The following is an 18,454-nucleotide window of genomic DNA, read 5'->3' on the forward strand; positions in this document are numbered from 1 at the left end:
CCCCTCCCCCCCCCCGTGAAATTTATGAATTCGTACAACCTAACAATATGTTAGTGCATTAAGCTTGATAACGTTTGACAGCTCTGTTATTGTAGCCACTCCATTTTGTGTTGTCTCATGAAGTTATACCAAAATAAAACATTTCACTTTTGACACATGCATCTTTGCTCTTTATTCATCAGTATTGTCCAGACATTACAGATGAAACATAGTTCCTCTGTAATATACAACATGACACTACTGATTCCAAAAAATGTCTTCCCCATACATAGAGCTGTGTAACCTACTCTAACAGAGAAATTAGCTCCACATACATATCCTAAACTCTTTCCTGTCTCTCAAATCTTCAATCACAAATGAAAATCTGTATCTCTACCTAAACATTTTCCCTCCCAACATCTGCTTCGAGATTAATATTTTTCACTAATTCCATTAAAGCAAATGATAATGGAAGCCAACTTATTACCCTGTTTGGTGTTACAGGTATGAACATACTAGGTAATACATTCTTTCCTCTCTAGCAGTTACACAAATCTATGTGGACATCCTCCAAGAACACAAAACTACATGGCCAGCGGCCGAGATAAACTTTTTTCAAAAGTCTTGTTTTCTCAGGTCTCCTGGCAGTAGGTTTTCAGCTGTTTGGTTCAGAGGCAGCCCTGCAGAGAAACCCTATACAACATTTATTTGAGGTGGGTCTAGATGTTTATTCACCCTTCAAGTGCCTGTCTTACATTCACGACCTTCCCCAAAATTTGATCCAGAACACCAGCCGACCAGTTTTTCTGGTATTCGGATCAGTCTGACCAGATTAGGCCATGCCTACCTTTCTGCACCAATCAAAACGAATTTGAGTCAAATTTGAGTCAAACAACTGCTGACTTAGTCCCAAATACAATGTAATTGCCTTATGTTCTGCTGACCTACAGCCAAATACCAACCAAATATGGTATAAAACCTCCTGACCTACTCCATGATCGGGGGATGTTCCACTAGTGTTCGGGAGGACAAATTCTTAAATGTGTGATAGGCTAGGGTCTTTACATAGCAATAGTATGGAGCGCTGTTTCAGCACCAAGGACATTGCCTGCAGAACCACAGTTGCAAGATTTGGGGTGATCTGCATAGTATTACGTACCCAGTATTTCAGGCCCTGGTTTCATTTCTAGTGTCTATTACTACTGTCAACATGTCTTATGTTAGGTGTATGTAAAAGTAAACCAGGCTGCTGAGGAGAGAGAAGAAATTCACAGACAGGCTCGAGAAGTCTTCAGACATCTGGAACATGGGGACCAGGCAGCCTTGTCACTGTGGACACGGTTCAGGGACTTAAGTGTAGAAGAATACTCCAGGATATACAAGGTATGCCATATACAATGTATACTCTATTATATACAAGATGTGGAAGAATATTCCAGGATATACATATTATGAGGTATGCATATGTATTGTTAATTTTGTACATGTATCATATGTAATCGTTACTACGTCTTCTGACTTTTGGACAAATGTATGATAATGTATCAGTTTGACAATATGTGGGTAATTTTTCAGTTCTGCGTATTATTAACCAGGTATTCAGCACCAAGGACAGTATCATTTGAACAAGATAACACCTTTTCTTACTAGTTCCTTGATACTCAATCATTCAACAGCTTGTTGAGAATTATCCACGTATAGTAAGTTAAAACTTTTGCTCTAACACAATCCCTTGTGTTGAAACAACTGTTTTAACTTTAAACATGTATCAATACAGATAAACTTTCATGATAATATTGTTGTTTGTCCTTGTTTTGCCCAGAGACTAGGAGTCCAGTTTGATGAGTACTCTGGTGAGTCCATGTACTCAGAAAGGTCACAGAAGGTCATCTCACAGCTACAGCAAGCAGGGCTGCTACAGACAACTCAGTACGGAAACTATTTTGTCTTGTTCTCAGAGAAATACATCTAGAACATGTAGTATCTTGCTTTTAGTAGAAAATTGTGTCCAAATTGTAGTAAAAAGGGCACTCTAATTGCCTTATCCCCGCAAATTCATCTGGTTTTGTGAAGTCTGTTATGAATGGGGTTTTAATCCAAACCAGTTTAACTTTTTGCATGTGAACACTGTCATAGAAACAAGGCTGTTAAACTTAGTATATTTATTGTCACAACAGAAGGGGAACTGGAGTTGTGGACCTGTCTGAAGACAACAGTATGTCGTTCTACAGTACCGTCACCAGGAGTGATGGCACATCTCTGTACATCACCAGGTTAGTGAGTGTCTACCACTTCTCTTACCTCTTCCACTTTTTGTTTTCAAGAAATCTTGAGTGATTTTACTCTGGAGTAGCCAAAAGTATTGATAGTGAAGAAAATAGTGACAGCATTTTGATACTTTGCTCTAGCTTTTGATGATAATTTCTGTAAAATATAATTGTACTTCTCCTAATGTGACTCCAACACATTTTTTTGTTTCTTCCAACAGGGACATTGTTGCAGCCATAGACAGATATGAGAGATACAAATTTGACAAGATGTATTATGTGGTAAGTCTTTGTACAGGGGTGCTCAGTAGCTGGAATGGAATGACTGACATTTGTAGAAAATGGAAGTTAGATGCACTGTCTGCATGTAGTTCACAGCCTTTTGCAAGCAACTGAACAGAAGTATACACATGTCTACTATACCTGACGTATGCTGAGTGTGATTCAAAATTACCACAGGTAGACAAGAGCCAAGAAGACCACTTCTGCCAGCTATTTAAGACACTAGAGAAGATGGGACATACCTGGGCAGACAGGTAGGTTTTAAGTCATATTGGAGATGAAATGGATAATACATTTATTATGATATATTTTACTCTACAATTATTTATGCTAAATGGATTTTAGTTCGTTAACTTAGTGTTAAATGACCACTGTCAATGAGTTTATCGAGATGCACACTGAATTAAAATTAATGAATTGAATTTACAATTTTATAACTACATAACTCATAAAAAAATCCTTTTTGTGCTTTCAAGTTAAGTTAAGCTCGCTAGCACAACAGTTACTACATATCAACTACATAACTCATTAAACTTTTTGGTGCATTCATGTAAAGTTACATGTAAGCTTGCTGTCTGCTACATTAAAACAACATTTTGCATTGTGCTTTATGTATTATGGTTTTTCAGGTGCCACCATGTAAAATTTGGAAGAGTCCAAGGCATGAAGACCAGGAGGGGGGAGGTGGTGTTGTTAGAAGACATCCTAACAGAAGCCCAGAGACAGATGTTGGACAACATGCAGCAGGCTGCTAGTAAGACTCACCTCACAATTTTTAACTCACATATTTTGCATACATTTTAATGTGTACAAGAGTCATGCCAGCTAGATGTTTGACAAATGTAACAATGTATCAGTGTTCTAGCCTCAGCCTTAAATTTTTTGGGCATCTCAATTTTGTTTGATGCAACATCATGTTGAGCTTTGGATGTGTGCAAATGTTGACATTCAAAAATGCTATTTCCTGCATTTTGAGGGATTTTGCTGTTATAGCAAGTTAAATGACATCTCTTTCCAAACCTTTACACTTGACAAACTGGGCAAATTTTTTTGAGCGGCAAAATTCTGTCAAATGATGGAAAGACACCCGCTGGCTAGAACACTGGTAGATGTTTCATAGAAACATTGGATACATTTTTGGTACTAGTATTAACGTCAAATTTACGTCAAATTTTAATATTAGTCCATGTTTTAATCCTATGACTCCCTTGTTCATTCCCAGCCACCAAACACATGGATGACCCAGAGGAGGTTGCCGAGACAGTGGGGATTACAGCAGTGTTGGCTCAGGTGGGAGAAACTTTTTTTCTGTCACAGTCTTATTCTTAGGTTAATTTTATACGAGTTACTAGTTTCAGGTACAGATAACGTTACAGGTATTATATCCTGTGTTTTGTGTTTTGCATCTTAGGATTTCCGTGGCAAGGTTCTGTCTGACTACAAGTTTGACTGGAACAGAGCTCTGCAGAGTAAAGGGGACACTGGTGTGTTTCTACAGTATACACATGCCAGGCTGTGCAGGTAGGGTGCATCTTTATTTCTGTGACCATTATTACATTGTACCTCCATGAAAAATGGAGGTACATGATTGTATAATATTGTTTTTGGCGCGTCTGTGTGTGTGTATGTCTGTGTGTGTGTGTTTCCGCACATTTGTAGTCAGCATAACTTCAGAACGCCTTTATGAATTGTGATGATATTTGGTATGCTGGTAGGTCTTAGGAAGCCAAAGGTCAAGGTCAAATATGGGCCTCCTGATGGTTGACCTTGGTACTGCAGCAGAACTTCCGGGAAAACAGATGTGTGGGGTGGCAGGGAAAACAGATGTGCGGGGTGGAGGCAGCGCCTGCCCGGTTTTATTAATGAGGTTCTCCCTCGGGAAAAGCCTACATGACCATATCCAGGCCAAAGGCGCTACTGTGTGTTTGAAACCAAAAACCTGTGTTATTTTTTTCTGTACTATAGTGTACTGTGTAAAAACATTTAGAAAAACTCATATATATTGAGTCATGAACCTAACTTAGGATGTCTGTTTGTTTCACATACATTTGTAACCAGACACTAACAGTAAACCTTCCTTAGGCCAAGCAGATCAGTTTGGTGCAGTAAGTACAAGCTGCATAAGACAGGACTGTAAGTTAAGTTTGAACCACTCTCACACCGGGATGGAAGTGCAGTCAGTTCTTTAATGTGCTTGAGGTGTGGATCTCTCCAACTTAAAATCATTTGTACTGTTTTTTGTTGTTTGTGTACAGTTTAGAACGTGAAAGCGGGATGTCAGTACCAGCCAGCTGTGACCCTGCCCTCTTGCAGGAACGACAGGCACTGCAGCTGCTGCAACAGATAGCTGGGTACCGTTTAGTACTAAAACTTGTTTCCCTCTATTTTGTACAAGAAATTATCAATAAGTAATAATTCAGTAATTTCCAATGCTAAATAAACATTCAAGTTGTTTACCAGCTCAACATTTGTTTTCTTATGTATACCTTTTCAGAAGGAAAACTTTTTTTTTTGGCTGTTTTTATACACAATTTGCTTTGCAAAATGTTACCTTTACAGTTAGCTATAAAATGATATGGCTTTATAATCGAGATGTGCAATTCTGCAGGTTTGACCAAGCTGTTCATAAAGCCTTGACTGACCTGGAACCCAGACACATCCTGTCTTACACTCTACAGCTCAGGTAGGACCTTTCTAATCTGTTCAAGGAAGCAGCCTAGGGAATCAAACTTTTTTCAGCATTTGAAAAGCTCACACCTGTCCCTGAATACATTTACATGTGTGTATAAATAAGGCCACACCAATTTAATTTGTTGGTTCTTGGATTTTTGTAGAAAAAATATGGAGCGACAGGGCGAAAAAAAATAAAAATAGGTCTAGGCATCCTATTATAGCCCCAAATGCTACAATAGGATTAGGAGCCATGAAGTCAACACAAAAGGCTGGGTTAAAATTTAAACCATGAATTTTGAACTTTTAATCAAATCACTGCATTGATAGATGGAAAAGCTGTAACACCTAGGAAGAAAATGACTTTCCTCAACTGTTGGGGCAAAATATGAGCATATTTGAGTTGATTCAGAACCAGAATTTTTTTTTTGTTGCAAATCTGAAAAAAAGAGGCAAATCTGAGAACCAACAAATTAAATTGGTGTGGCCTAAAAGACACAAACCCCAGTAACCAGGTCAAATCAGAATTTGGTTTGCTTAGAAACATGAAAACATTTTTTTTTCATCCTGCACCCATGCACACCCCTGACAGCAACTGGAGAAAGAAACAAAATTTTATGAAGTTTCATGATTTATATGAAGTACCTGAAGAAGAGTACATGTTAATATTTGAATCTTTTGCCTTTAAATTTTTAGTCACCTTGTGGCAGCAGCACACAGGTCACTCAAGGTCAAGGACAGCCCAAACGAAGTGGCAAAGGTAAGTACGTCAGCCTTTTTTTTTAACGTCATTTTGGTATATGCCATACTACATATTAATGAGATACATGTATGTCAGAGTATAAATTTGTCATCTACTAGTAGCATTGATTGTATTCCTTTACTGTGATCTATTGAGGGTTTGACATCTGAATTGACTGTGTCCTAATATTTCCCTACTAGGCTCGTCTGCTATTGTTTCATTCTGCCCGTGTGACATTAGCCAATGGGATGGCTCTCCTCTGTATGACACCTGTGGATAGGATGTGATGTTGACCAATGGGATAGCTCTCCTGTGGACAGGATGTGATGTTGACCAATGGAATGGCTCTCCTCTGTATAACACCTGTGGACAGGATGTGATGTTGACCAATGGGATAGCTCTCCTGTGGACAGGATGTGATGTTGACCAATGGAATGGCTCTCCTCTGTATGACACCTGTGGATAGGATGTGATGTTGACCAATGGGATAGCTCTCCTGTGGACAGGATGTGATGTTGACCAATGGAATGGCTCTCCTCTGTATAACACCTGTGGACAGGATGTGATGTTGACCAATGGGATAGCTCTCCTGTGGACAGGTTGTGATGTTGACCAATGGGACTTCTGTATGACACCGGGTGACCGGTGGACAGGATGTAATGTAACAGTTGAACAATGGAAGGCTGTCTGTATGACAGTTGTGGACAGGATTCCATGCTGCTATGTTGTACCACACTACTCTTTCTTAGGCCACACCAATTTAATTTGTTGGTTCTCGGATTGTTTTAGAAAAAATTTGAAGCGACAGGGAAAAAAAAAACAGGTCTAGGTTCATTATAGCCCCAGAAATGCTACGATAGGAGCCATGAAGTCAACACAAAAGGCTGGTTTAATATTTAAACAATGAATTTTGAACTTTTAATCAAACCACTGCATTGATAGATGGAAAAACTGTAACAACTAGGAAGAAAAGGACTTTCCACAACTGTTGGGGGCATACCAGTATTTGAGTTGATTCAGAACCAGAATCTTTTTTTTTTTTTGCAAATCAGAAAAAAATGAAGAGGCGAATCTGAGAACCAACAAATTAAATTGGTGTGGCCTTAAGAGCTCTGCAGCTATGCTTTGTGTAAATGTTGAACTAAACTGCAATGAATTGTAACATTAAAAATTATGAACAAAGCAAAGTCTGATCACACTGGAAATCTCATTATTTTATTTCTTAATGCTGTAATTATTTCACTTTTAACAACTGTTATGAGTGTAAATACATTATATATTTACTATCAATTTACATAATTTGGTCCATAAAAAAGAGAGAATACATTGGGTACTAATTTAGAAAACAAGGAAATAAATCATTAACAGGTTGTCAATTTGATTACATTTTTGCAGTTTTATTTTCAGTGCCATTATACAATGTACCTGCACAAACCTACATAATTATCCAGGACATTTTGAGCCCTGTTCTGTTAGGTTTCAGCATTCTTGCACATGTGCAAATCTATTCCCTGCCTGTTGCACCTCACTTCTTGTTATCCCTCCTTCCTCTATTCCTCCTATCTGTCTTCCCTCCTTCATCCATCCCCTCCATGTCCATTTTCTTTGCTTTCCCTTTCTTGAATGTCTCCTCACCACTGATTGGTTGGATGATGGTGCCTGCCCTTGTGACGACCTTGGGTTCCGTCAGTTTGGCGACGGCGGACGGCGTGTTCCAGTCCTTACCCAGCGGAGCTCGGATTGAGCGCTCAAACTCAGTAACGGAACCAAAACCCTTGGGCAGTTGTCTCACCTGGCAAAACAAATGTTCAAGATTTGTCTTCACTGGAAATTTAGTTTTTTAAGGTTTTTATTAATGTGATCATCCATAGTGTAAATTTAGAAAGACATCTGGTGACCAGTTCAAATGATGACTTTAAACAAAGCATACATGTTGCACTTGGGTATCAGGATGACTCGAACCATAATCAACTTGGCCCATAGGAAATCTGGTGAACTCGGCACAATAGCCTAAAGGTAACTCAGCCCAAAGCCCTGGTCGTGTCAGACAGTTGACTTTGCCCAAACCACCAACGCTGAGTCAAAGGTACCTGGTAAATGATGTCAGCCCCCATCACGGTTGAGTGAAGGGTGATGAGCTACGAAAGCCTCTTTCACTCCTATCGGGATGTAGGCCGACATTTTTACCAGATACTCAGTGTCGACATCACACCGAAGTCTCACTGGTTATTGCACTGCCCTAGTTAGACCCACCTGGTGAGTTTTCAGCTTCTCATCCTTGTCCTCATTAATGATGACGTGATGAAGGCCCCAGTCCAGCCGCGGCTTAGGGGGCGGAGCCTTCTTTCTAAACCTGCCAAAAATAAAATGAGAAAAACTTCTTTTATGACTATATCTATCCATCTTTTTCTGACTATACATAAAAGGTAGACAAGTCTTTATATACTACCATACTCTATACTACCCACACTACCACCACATTGGACATTTGTTAATGAAGTTTGATACAGTGCTCTTTTGTTCTTCGTCAAGCAAAAATACATGTAGCTCACCTGGGCTCCATTTTTCAATCACTCTTACATTGACCTTCTTTGGGAGTGATGTTGATTCAATTACTCTGAACACATGACCTTAGGGACTCGTGGCTCGAGTAATGAATCATAATTTCTTGTCAGGCAATATTTTTGGCTGGTGAGCTCTTATGGTGAAAATAGGCTCTTTTACTCCTGTCACAAAGTAATCCAGTTCAGTGTCTAATATTTTTGTTTAAGCCTACCTTGTTCTTTTCTTGGGATCAACCTTGACCCCAACTCCTCCCCAGTTCCCCCACCCCGGCATGAACAGGTCGATGTCTTTAGGTTTCCCCGCTTCCTCCGCCTTTCTCTTCTCTTCAACAAACTCGCTCACGACGTCGTCATTCGCAAACGCTTCTTCGATGTTCTCCCGCTGTTGGTCAAAATCGATCATGTCTATGTTGTCGTCCACGTCAAGGTAAGTTGGTACGGAGGAGCGTAGTTTGGAGGGCTGGATGGTGAAGAACTTGTCGGGGTTGATGTGAACTTCCTTCACGATCTCTCTCTGCTTCTGTAGGGACGGGTTGGTGGGACTGTCTGCTTTGGGCCGTTGTGGGGAGTTGGTCTTCGTATCTGTTTGGAAAAGAAGAATATCTTGAGAGGTGAAAGAAGTAAAAAAATGAAGAAAGTTTTCCTGTAAAAATTGCACAAAAGAATTGCTAACCACTAGGCATTCTGGTCAATTTTAATTCATGGTCTACCTTTTATAAACACATTCTCTCTTTATTGATTTCCTAAACACATCCATATACAGTACTAGTATATGGTGACCAGCCCCTCCAACCCTGTTCTAATACATGTAGTACATTTACATAATGTAACCCAACACCACAGGGTGTCTCCTACAGCACCAGTTACCATGGTGACAGACGTCTGGTCCAGGTCATTGATCTTTACGTGTTTGGAGAATTAGAAGAAACAGGGCAAAAACAAAATGTTTCCTTCAGAATCTGCAAACTTTAAGGTAAAAATGAACATAATCACAACACCAAACATGTAGTCAAAATGACCTACCTGGTCTTTTTGCTGCTGACTCTACCTCCTCCAGTGTCTTCCTTCTTTCTAGCCCCTCCTCCAACATTGTCTCATCATCATCAAAGTCCTGCACCTCCCCAGCCTCATCAGTACCTCTCTCCATCACATCTCCATCTGGCCTGGACTTCTTTGCATCCACTTCTGTCTTCTTTCCTCTTCTTTTCCTCTTCTTACCAGTTTTCTTCTCTTCTTTCAACACTTCAGACCAGTCTCCCTTCTCCTCCTCTGCTCCATTCTCTCCTTCCTTCTTTTTCTTGCTCCTTCGTCTCCTTTTCTTTTTAGCCACATTTTCAGCTGTAATCACTTCTTTCTGTTCTTTGCTTTCTTTATTGTCCTTAAGGGACTGTTGTTCTGTTGTACCGTTCTCTTCAGTTGTTTCTTCCTCTGGCTTTTCATCATCATTGTCATCTGTTTTGGGTTGTTCTTCCTCTTGCACAGGAGGATCATCCTTTTGATTGCTTTTTGAATTTATCTGAAAAAGGGTGCAAGAATGTTTCAGTGTACCTGATGTGTTTAAATGGGGCACAGATTAAAGGTGCATTATGTAACACCAAAAAGTGAAATATTTTAATCTTAGTGCAATTGCAATTTACTCCCACTTTCCAACGTGTCTTTGCAATTATCTCACATTTCTGACATTTTTTTAATGGTTGGCACTAAAACAGCCTACTCTCATGATCAGTTGCACTCAGTTTGTGGCACCACCACAAATTACCAGAATGTAAACAAACATGGCTGACAGCTGTGTTTTCAGCTTTCACACACTCAAGACGCACCATATTTTGGCACCTCCACTTCCATAATGGCACTTATGACCACTAAAAATTTACTTTCTGTATCATCCAAATCCTACATAATGCAGCTTTAACACAACATTTAACTCTTCTTCTTTTTTGGACTGTTCATACCTTCAAAGCAGACTTCATCCATGGATTCTTGTCATCATCAACCACAGTTTCCATGGTAACAGCCTCCCCATCCTTCCCATTCTCCTCCTCCTCCTCCTCCCCCTGGTCCTCATCACTGCTGCTGTCCTGCTGTAGAGCTCGGATCTGATTGGTCAGCTCACGGCTTTTATCCAGCTGTTCCTGGACAGCCTGACGAGCCTGGGGGTTAAAGGTAAAACATTATGACTGAGAACATGCACACAACATGGTGGTAATCAGGTGGCAAGGTGGTCTTGTGAAGGTTCTGATTTAAAATCCCTGGCAGACTGTATTGTTCTGTTCTTAGGATAGGCCGACTTTCCTCCTATATTTCATCAATTGAATCAGGTAAAAATGAGTAACTAGCTTACTCTTGGATGGGACATATTGACCACATTAAAGATCCCACCTCACGTATCAAAATAGGGTAGGGTCTTTCTTAGTGTGAGTGGTTCAAACCTTAGCCTGGTCTCAGGTTTGTCACCTGTTATGTCAATCATGTCAGAAAAACTTTTACAACTCCTTAGTGAGTGAGTGTGAAATTAAATAAAGACTGTTTTTTAATACAAAACATTAAAGGATTTCCTTGCTGCATGTACACAACATAACACAGAGGTATGATGTCATCAATGTTTCAGTAAAAAGTTGGTTTTGGCAAGTAGAAATGACCATGTACTTGAGCAAGTGAATTTTTGGAAAACTTTCAAACCTCATCGTCAAACTTGGCCATGACCATCTTGCTGCGTGCCCATTTCCCAGTGTTCCTGTGGCGTAGACTGGCCCGCTCCTCGGCGTGGAGTTTCTCCGCTTTCCTAATCTCCTCCTGGGCCAGCTCAGGGTTTGTCTTGTGCAGCTCCTCGATAGCCAACTTCTCTGCCTGGACACGGGAACGTTTCTTTATCCTGTGATACCTGCGGGGAGGACAAAAGAAGAACAAATGAAGATATGGTAGAAAAAATTTTCAGTTGAATATGCGCAGTTGTTGTCCTGGAAAAGCACCAAAGAGATACAGAATATAGAGGACAAGCACTTGACATGTTCCAGCGCAGATGTCTTAGAACAACCTTGGCAAAAATGGAATTTTGGGAAAAATTTTACGTGCAATTTGAAGAATCTACATGCAAAACCATAATGATTATATATATACTGTTACAGTAGTATATTTAGTAGTACTAGTAAAGTCAAATGCTCTCAAGTAGTATTACAATGCATTATATGTGTACACAACATGTATATCCAAGATAAAACTTACATTGTATCTTCAGCTTAGCATTTCTAAACAGTAGCAACTGCACCATTCCATTCTTCTTTCATTGCACTATACTTTTGCAGTATACAAACATGATTAGTACTTTTTGAAAAATTGCTAATTCAGAATACTTTTACTTGCAATTATATTCTTGAATTGAGTTGAAAATCGCCTGCAAATTGCATGACACATAATTTGAGCCATGATGATTCAATTACTCTCGTGTCCCTAATAAACATACCCCCCGGAATAAACATACCCCCTGGACAAATCTTCAAAGTCTAATAAACATACCCTCCGGAATAAACGTACCCCCCGGAAAATGACCAAATTGACAGGTGAACTGTGTGTCCATGATACTAAAATGTGCTCTTTATTTCAATACCAATATATGAGCAAATCTTTCACTGTTACATTTAATTAGTGAGTATATATCACTTTAATTAATGAGTATATATATTGTACTTGTTTTGGGGAAATACAAAATCCGTAGGAGAAGCTATTGCATTTTACACTTCTGAAATGCACTTTGCTAAGCCTTCTCCTGCAACTTGAGTTGAAAATCTGACTAACTTAAGAGATAGAAAATCAAGCCCAATTACGTACAAATATAGGGGTTTAATGAGTATATGTACAACAAAATCCATTTCAACATAATGATTATTTGGTATGGTACATTGTCTAGTCTGGTCAAAGTCTGGATTCTGAAGAAGAGAAACTTCTGAAGAAAAAAACTTTTGAAGAAAAAAAATATTATTCAGCATAAAATTTTGATTGGTTTCCATCTCATTGTTTTTTTAAAAATCGATAATGTGATTGTATCAATTTTAAACGCCCTAAAATTAGCTAAATCGGCGCTTTTACGGTGATTGCGCAATATAGGTGCACTATGACCTTTGACTTTTTACGGGTCATGCTCAGGCGCTAGGCGCCCTCCCCACGTCGGCCGTCCGGCAAATTTCTACTTTTTTAGGGGTTTCGGGACCTAAAAACTAACACCAGAGGGAAAATAAACCACATACGTTTTTTTCATGGTAAATATTGCTAAAATGGACCGGGCATTATTCTGCCGCGTTGCCGATTTTGACAAGGACTTGCGGCCGCCATGTGCTAAATACGTCGATTAGCTACTCGCCTTCCCCTTCGGTTTTGTGGGCAAATTTTTGCTTTTTCAGACGTTTTGGGACTTAAAAATGGAAAGCAGGCGAAAAATAAATAACATACATTATATTCATGGGAAATGCCGCTATCATGGACCAAATATATATCTGTGACGTGTTGCCGAATTTTGCGGCCGCCGGCCACTTGCTGATGGTGCGGTACGTATGGACAATTTTTTTCCCAAAAATTAATAAATGTACCGTCCCTAATAAGAGTGTACCGGGTGGACGTTCGGGCCGAAAAAAATAAACGTACCGGTACGTTTAATCGGGACATCAGAGTAAGGGAAACAATCAGTCTTACTTCTTGCTCTTGATCTTCTTCTCCCGAGCACACTTGGCTGCGTAGTATGACTGCAGGGCTCTCATCTTCTGCAGCTCCTTTCTGCGGGAGAAGGCCTCGTCCAGACTCATGGCTCTCAGTGCCTCCTCCTCCGCCTCCGTCAGCTCGTGGTCCCGCCGCTCCGCAAACTTACTGCCGTGGAGAACCTCGAAGATCTCGCGTTCAAGGTCGGTACTCGGCTGTGAGGGAAAGTAGGACAACATGTTTACTTACTAGAACTTCTTGCTCTGGTATAACAATCTCAGGGCCTATCATGGAAGTTCATCTGTGTTGATAGTTACATGACTTAGAGTTAAACCACTTTGACAGAACATCTCATATAAGGTCGTATTTGCGCATATAAGGTTAACATACCGTCTGTAGTTTCCAAATATTATGTAAGAAAAGATACCTTTGCAACAGGCAAAATTCTGATGCAACATTGACCAAAAATCCACCGAAAATCGTGAAAATACAGGGTTCTGCGCTGGCGCAGTACGTTCTGCCGACATGCTCGTTAAAGCTATCCTTCTAACACAAGATTTGCTCTCAACTATGAGTAGATCTTCTGCCAGTCACTATGGTTTTCTTAAATAGACTGACCCAGTGAGGCTTGTCATGTGGCTTCTCTGAAGTGTAACGTCAACACTGCATCAAAGGCATCCTATAAATGATGGATATTAGTAACAAGACTACTTCCTGAGAGGGGCAAAACAGGCTATTTACATCAAGGCCCATCATTCATCACTTAACCGTGACAGGGCCAATACCGTTTACCCAATGCTGATGCCTGATGTCACACTTCATATAAGCCACATGAGAAGTCTTACTGGTTGAAAGCTCTAGGTGAGAACGATCTTTGTGTTGGAGCAAAAGTTTATCTTTCAACTACTAGTATCTCAGGGCCCATTTGCTTATCACATTTCTAGATCTTTCATGAAAGAACAAACATTCTTGTCTCTTGTAGACTTAAATCCTGTTCTATTCTCAACTCTTAACAGACTATCTACTGACCTTGAACGTCTTGACCATACTGTCAGTGGTTGGTAGTGACACAGGTTCCTGGTGCAGAGGGAAGACCAGCTGTGCTGCCTGTCTGTTCTGTCTCACGATGGGCGTCCAGCGAGACACCTCCTTCTTAGCCGCTTTGTACGCCAGCGAGCGCTCAATCTGAGGTATAGGGGTAAGTTTTTCAGTCACTTATTTCCTAAAAAATGAAATAGGATTATAGGAAGCATAGTGTTAGAGAAGACTGGTTGTACAAATGTACTGTATGAAAAACTACAACTTTGTACCTTTGCCAAATGATGTTAACCTTTATGACTGACGAATTATAGATGTTTCTTGCCACAAGCACAAGAGCTGTCTTTCATGTGACCACAGCATGTCCAAATCATGAGATATCAAAATGGTCCTCTGCAGTACCATAACAAGCTGCCAGAGCCAAAAATCTAACCATCTTCAGGTCTCATGAAGACCTACCCACATACCAAATATCAAGATAATTCATCAAACATTTTACAGTGTCATTTTTACAGACACACAAAAACATCTCTGAAAACATAACCTTCATTCAATCATTGCTAAGGTAAAATTGAAACAATGGAAAAAATCTGACCCTCTGAGCCTGTGGCTTGACCAGTGGTGCCTCCATGACCTTCTGTCGACCTTGCATCTTGCGGATCTGAGTCTTGACCTTGGAGAACTGGTTGGTGTTCCGCAGTGACCCCACAAGGTCATTGAGGTGAACACGGCTTCCTCCTGTTGGGAAACAGTGGTAAAGTTCATGAAAGTTCATCTGTTACATGTTTAAAGTTAAAACTTTTGATCCAACAAGTGATTGTCCTCACCTACATGTAGAGCTTTCGACCAGTGACTCTGACTCACATGGACCAGTGCAGGTTGCAATGGTACATGTACATGTACACTTGTAGGTACAGGTAGACATCAGAAACACCTGCACAGCTCCAATTTTACCTGCACTAACCTGCATATACCCAGTACATGTACCAATGAAGGTTAGGTGCAGGTAGACATCAGAAATACATGCACTAACCTGCACATACCCAGTACATGGACCAGTACAGGTTGAGGTGTAGGTAGACATCAGAAATTAAATACCTGAAAGCTATGAAAATAATAATTGTTCACTCACCATTGTCACCTGAAGAGATGTCAAATGGAGACACCTGGAGGCTGGGCTCTGACCTCTGGATGACCTTCCCTCTGGAGAAAAACAAGCAGATTAAAAACTGTCACCACACGGTCAGGCCTCGAAATTAACTTTTTTTACTATTGTCCCAGAATTGTCCCAAACATAGATTTCAGTTGTCCCAAACTGAAGATGGACTGTCCCAGCCTGCTTTTCAGGAAATAACAATAATAACAACAATACAGAAAACAACAACAACTGAATTTGTACAACTTGAAGTCCACTTTATCAGTAAATCTAGGGAAATACATGATAATATCATGGGCACAGCACCATCTTTGAGGACCCCCTCCACGATATTTGGAATCCCTGATTGGTCAAATTTATTTGTTTATCATAATTTTTTTAATTGTTTGTCAGACTATTATTGGCTGCCAGCGGTCCGCAGCAGTTCGCGTTCCAAAATGATGGATCCGTTCCAAAATGACTTGGATGGTCTCAGAATTTTCCAATTGCCCCAAAATTGTCCCGAAATGTAATTTGAATTGTCCCGAGCTGAAAATTTTGTGTCATTTGACACTGGGACAATGTTAATTTCGAGCCCTGACGGTATGACACCACTTTATAGTTGTATCCAAGTTAGACCAAGTTGGCTATAGAGTGGAAGGATCACCCTGGATAGATAAGGATACGTCTTCTCCTACTAAATGCCCAAACTGCCTACACCACGAAGACGGCCTCATTACCCAGTAAGGGTACCTAATGGCCTGGATTCAGGTGAATATTCAGGTGAATATATATATCTTTACACCCCACCTTTGTCTGTTAAATATGACAAATTAGGGAAACCTTTTTCTGTTGTGAGCAGTAAAATTCCATCAAAATGATGAAAAGGCAAATGCTGGCTACAACACTGATTACTGGTATGTACATTGTAGTTTTACTTTTTGCTGCTGTGTCAGGGACACCACCACCAGTGTAAGCAAATACAGGATATATCAGTATTTTTTAAGACTGATATTGTGATAACATAAAAACTGCTCCACTGTCTTACTTGATTCTACTTTTTTTGTCCAGTGATGTGATGGCATCCAGCAGGTTCCTGTGCTGTCCTTCACTGTCTGACTCCACCTGGAAAGGAAATAAAAAGTTCGTTGACATGTAATGTTAACCGTTTAACATTAGTGTGGTTCAAAATAAATCACAAAGAAATCATGTGGAATCCTTAAGATCATGGATCATTTATTACATTTAGCTTCTGGTTTACTCTTTGGTGGCATTTAAGATCAATTATGCTGCTACAAAGCTCAATTTTTTTTCTGCATTAAAAAATTACCTACATGTACACCCGAGACAAATTTTACCAGCACTAACCTATTACATGTATGCACCTTTTGTAGTATTTTGAACCTTGTGTTAATGTTATGATTAGACATCTTCTTGTTGTCTTTTCTTCATTCAAATGATTCTCTGTTGTAACTTGGTAATTGAAAAATTGGAAACTTGACAACTGAGCACTTAAAAAGACAAATTAAAATTTAAAAATTATAAATTATTATAATTTTACATTATTTATATATTATTATTTCAATTTAATATTATAAATACCTCCTCATCACTGAGCACCAGGGCACTGTCATCTTCTTCTGTCTGGTCTGTATTCATCTGCAGCAAGGCCCTGTTCATATAGATACACAATTATTACAATATAGGACACTGACCTAAAACACTTAATCAGTTAATGACTTATTGGAAAAACTTTCTCGCGTTTTTTTTTTTGGGGGGGGGGGCTTACTGACTTCATCTGGTGTTACTTAGTAGACATTATTTTTACAATAATGAATACTACTAGGAAGTATATTCTTGTTTTATACGTATTATAAATAACACTGTACAACGGGTTGTGATCAGCGTACTGAAAACTGAGTACATGTGCTACAACACTGGCCCGGGTCAGTCACTGCAGGTTTATGGAGAACCTATCAAACAGGTGCAAGATTTTAGATACCTTGGCTCCATGATGGCCTCTAGCAGTAACGACCTTAAGAAACGTAGAGCTTTGGCATGGGTTGCTTTCTGGAAACTAGAGCATCTCTGGAGGAGTGAGTGCATCCCATTTACCACTAAAGTAAAGCTCTTTAAAGCCTCATGTGTATCAGTGTTGTCCTATGGTTGTGAGTCTTGGGTAATCACGAAGGACATGGAGAACAAAATCAACTCCTTTGCTACTTCGTGTTACCGTATTATGCTGAACATCAAAAGGCGTGACCGGGTAACAAACGACAGCATTTACAACTTGACCCAAACTAGTCCGCTGATTCAGCATGTGCGTCGGAGACAGCTGAACTTTCTGGGACACATCCTGCGCATGCCTGAGGATGAACCTGTTAGACTGTACGCCCTCTACGTGCCCTCTCATGGCAGACGCAGGCGAGGCCGACAGCCTACCTCCTACTTCAAGTATGTCCAGCGACTTCTGGGAGATGAGCACAACCAACTAACAGAGAAGCAGATCGCCAACCTTGCTAGCGACAAGGGGCAGTGGAGGGACCTTGCAGTCGCCTGCGCAGCAGCCGACCGATGATGATGATGATGACAACGGGTTATCTACATAATAAACGATTTTCACACTCGTGGTCGTGGACGTAGACTGCATTCTTGGGGATGGGAGGGGGGTATAAAGTTAGTATGATTGTAGAACCCATGTCGACTTGTATTTTTCTGAATATTGAGCATCTAAATATGCAGCCGTAGCTATCAAAATTACCCCTCCATCCCTCCCAAAAATGTACCGACAGTAAATAAAAAGATCTTTAAAGAACTGACTGCGTGTGCGGACATGTTGAAGTTCTTAAAACCACGCCACGTGCATCATATATTCTCGCGATTATGAAAGATCTCCAATAACAAATATCTTATCACTTCAACAAATCAGCACATGGGATCTATATCTAACATATAGCGTAGAGAAAAATATGCCAAGTTGGATATTTTGGCTGAAATAAAGGAAAAATTGTAAAGTAAATTCTTACCGGACTGGGTCGTCTGCCATGATTGCTGACCTATGACCTATGTCGCAAAACGTGAAATCATTTAT

The 18,454-nt window shown here is 40.0% G+C and overlaps 2 protein-coding genes across 2 annotated transcripts in view; one reads left to right on the forward strand and one right to left on the reverse strand.

Moving 5' to 3' along the window:
* Positions 1–6,746, forward strand: part of LOC109464548 (probable arginine--tRNA ligase, mitochondrial) — an 11,167-nt gene extending 4,421 nt beyond the window's left edge. Inside the window, exons 6-18 of the mRNA XM_019761551.1 lie at positions 616–692; positions 1,204–1,362; positions 1,802–1,908; positions 2,157–2,252; positions 2,468–2,528; positions 2,706–2,782; positions 3,158–3,282; positions 3,751–3,818; positions 3,940–4,049; positions 4,784–4,879; positions 5,137–5,211; positions 5,895–5,958; positions 6,141–6,746. Coding sequence (XP_019617110.1) covers positions 616–692; positions 1,204–1,362; positions 1,802–1,908; positions 2,157–2,252; positions 2,468–2,528; positions 2,706–2,782; positions 3,158–3,282; positions 3,751–3,818; positions 3,940–4,049; positions 4,784–4,879; positions 5,137–5,211; positions 5,895–5,958; positions 6,141–6,227 — 1,202 coding nt within the window. The 3' untranslated portion in view covers positions 6,228–6,746. The remainder of the gene's footprint in view (positions 1–615; positions 693–1,203; positions 1,363–1,801; positions 1,909–2,156; positions 2,253–2,467; positions 2,529–2,705; positions 2,783–3,157; positions 3,283–3,750; positions 3,819–3,939; positions 4,050–4,783; positions 4,880–5,136; positions 5,212–5,894; positions 5,959–6,140) is intronic.
* A 482-nt stretch (positions 6,747–7,228) lies between these two features.
* On the reverse strand, positions 7,229–18,436 carry LOC109464629 (U3 small nucleolar RNA-associated protein 14 homolog A-like). Its single transcript, XM_019761640.1, has 13 exons — positions 18,390–18,436; positions 16,966–17,035; positions 16,412–16,488; positions 15,361–15,431; positions 14,824–14,966; positions 14,220–14,375; positions 13,188–13,405; positions 11,184–11,385; positions 10,457–10,654; positions 9,528–10,020; positions 8,717–9,086; positions 8,194–8,293; positions 7,229–7,732 (listed from the first exon to the last, which is right to left on the reverse strand). The coding sequence occupies exons 1-13, from the start codon at positions 18,407–18,409 to the stop codon at positions 7,466–7,468; spliced, it is 2,385 nt and encodes a 794-aa protein (XP_019617199.1). The 5' UTR covers positions 18,410–18,436; the 3' UTR covers positions 7,229–7,465.
* Positions 18,437–18,454: the final 18 nt, after the last annotated feature.

Source organism: Branchiostoma belcheri, unplaced genomic scaffold (genome assembly GCF_001625305.1).
Source record: "Branchiostoma belcheri isolate BF01 breed outbred unplaced genomic scaffold, Haploidv18h27 scaffold14, whole genome shotgun sequence".
In the NCBI taxonomy this organism is placed as follows: domain Eukaryota; kingdom Metazoa; phylum Chordata; class Leptocardii; order Amphioxiformes; family Branchiostomatidae; genus Branchiostoma; species Branchiostoma belcheri.

Bases quoted from the DNA above. Each gene is read 5' to 3' on its own strand.
- LOC109464629 (XM_019761640.1), bottom strand. From the start codon at position 18,409: ATGGCAGACGACCCAGTCCG. The intron at 15,432-16,411 runs GTAAGACAGTGG...GTTTTTCTCCAG, and splicing joins GACAAAAAAAGTAGAATCAA to AGGGAAGGTCATCCAGAGGT. The intron at 11,386-13,187 runs GTAAGACTGATT...TCCTCCCCGCAG, and splicing joins AAGAAGATCAAGAGCAAGAA to GTATCACAGGATAAAGAAAC.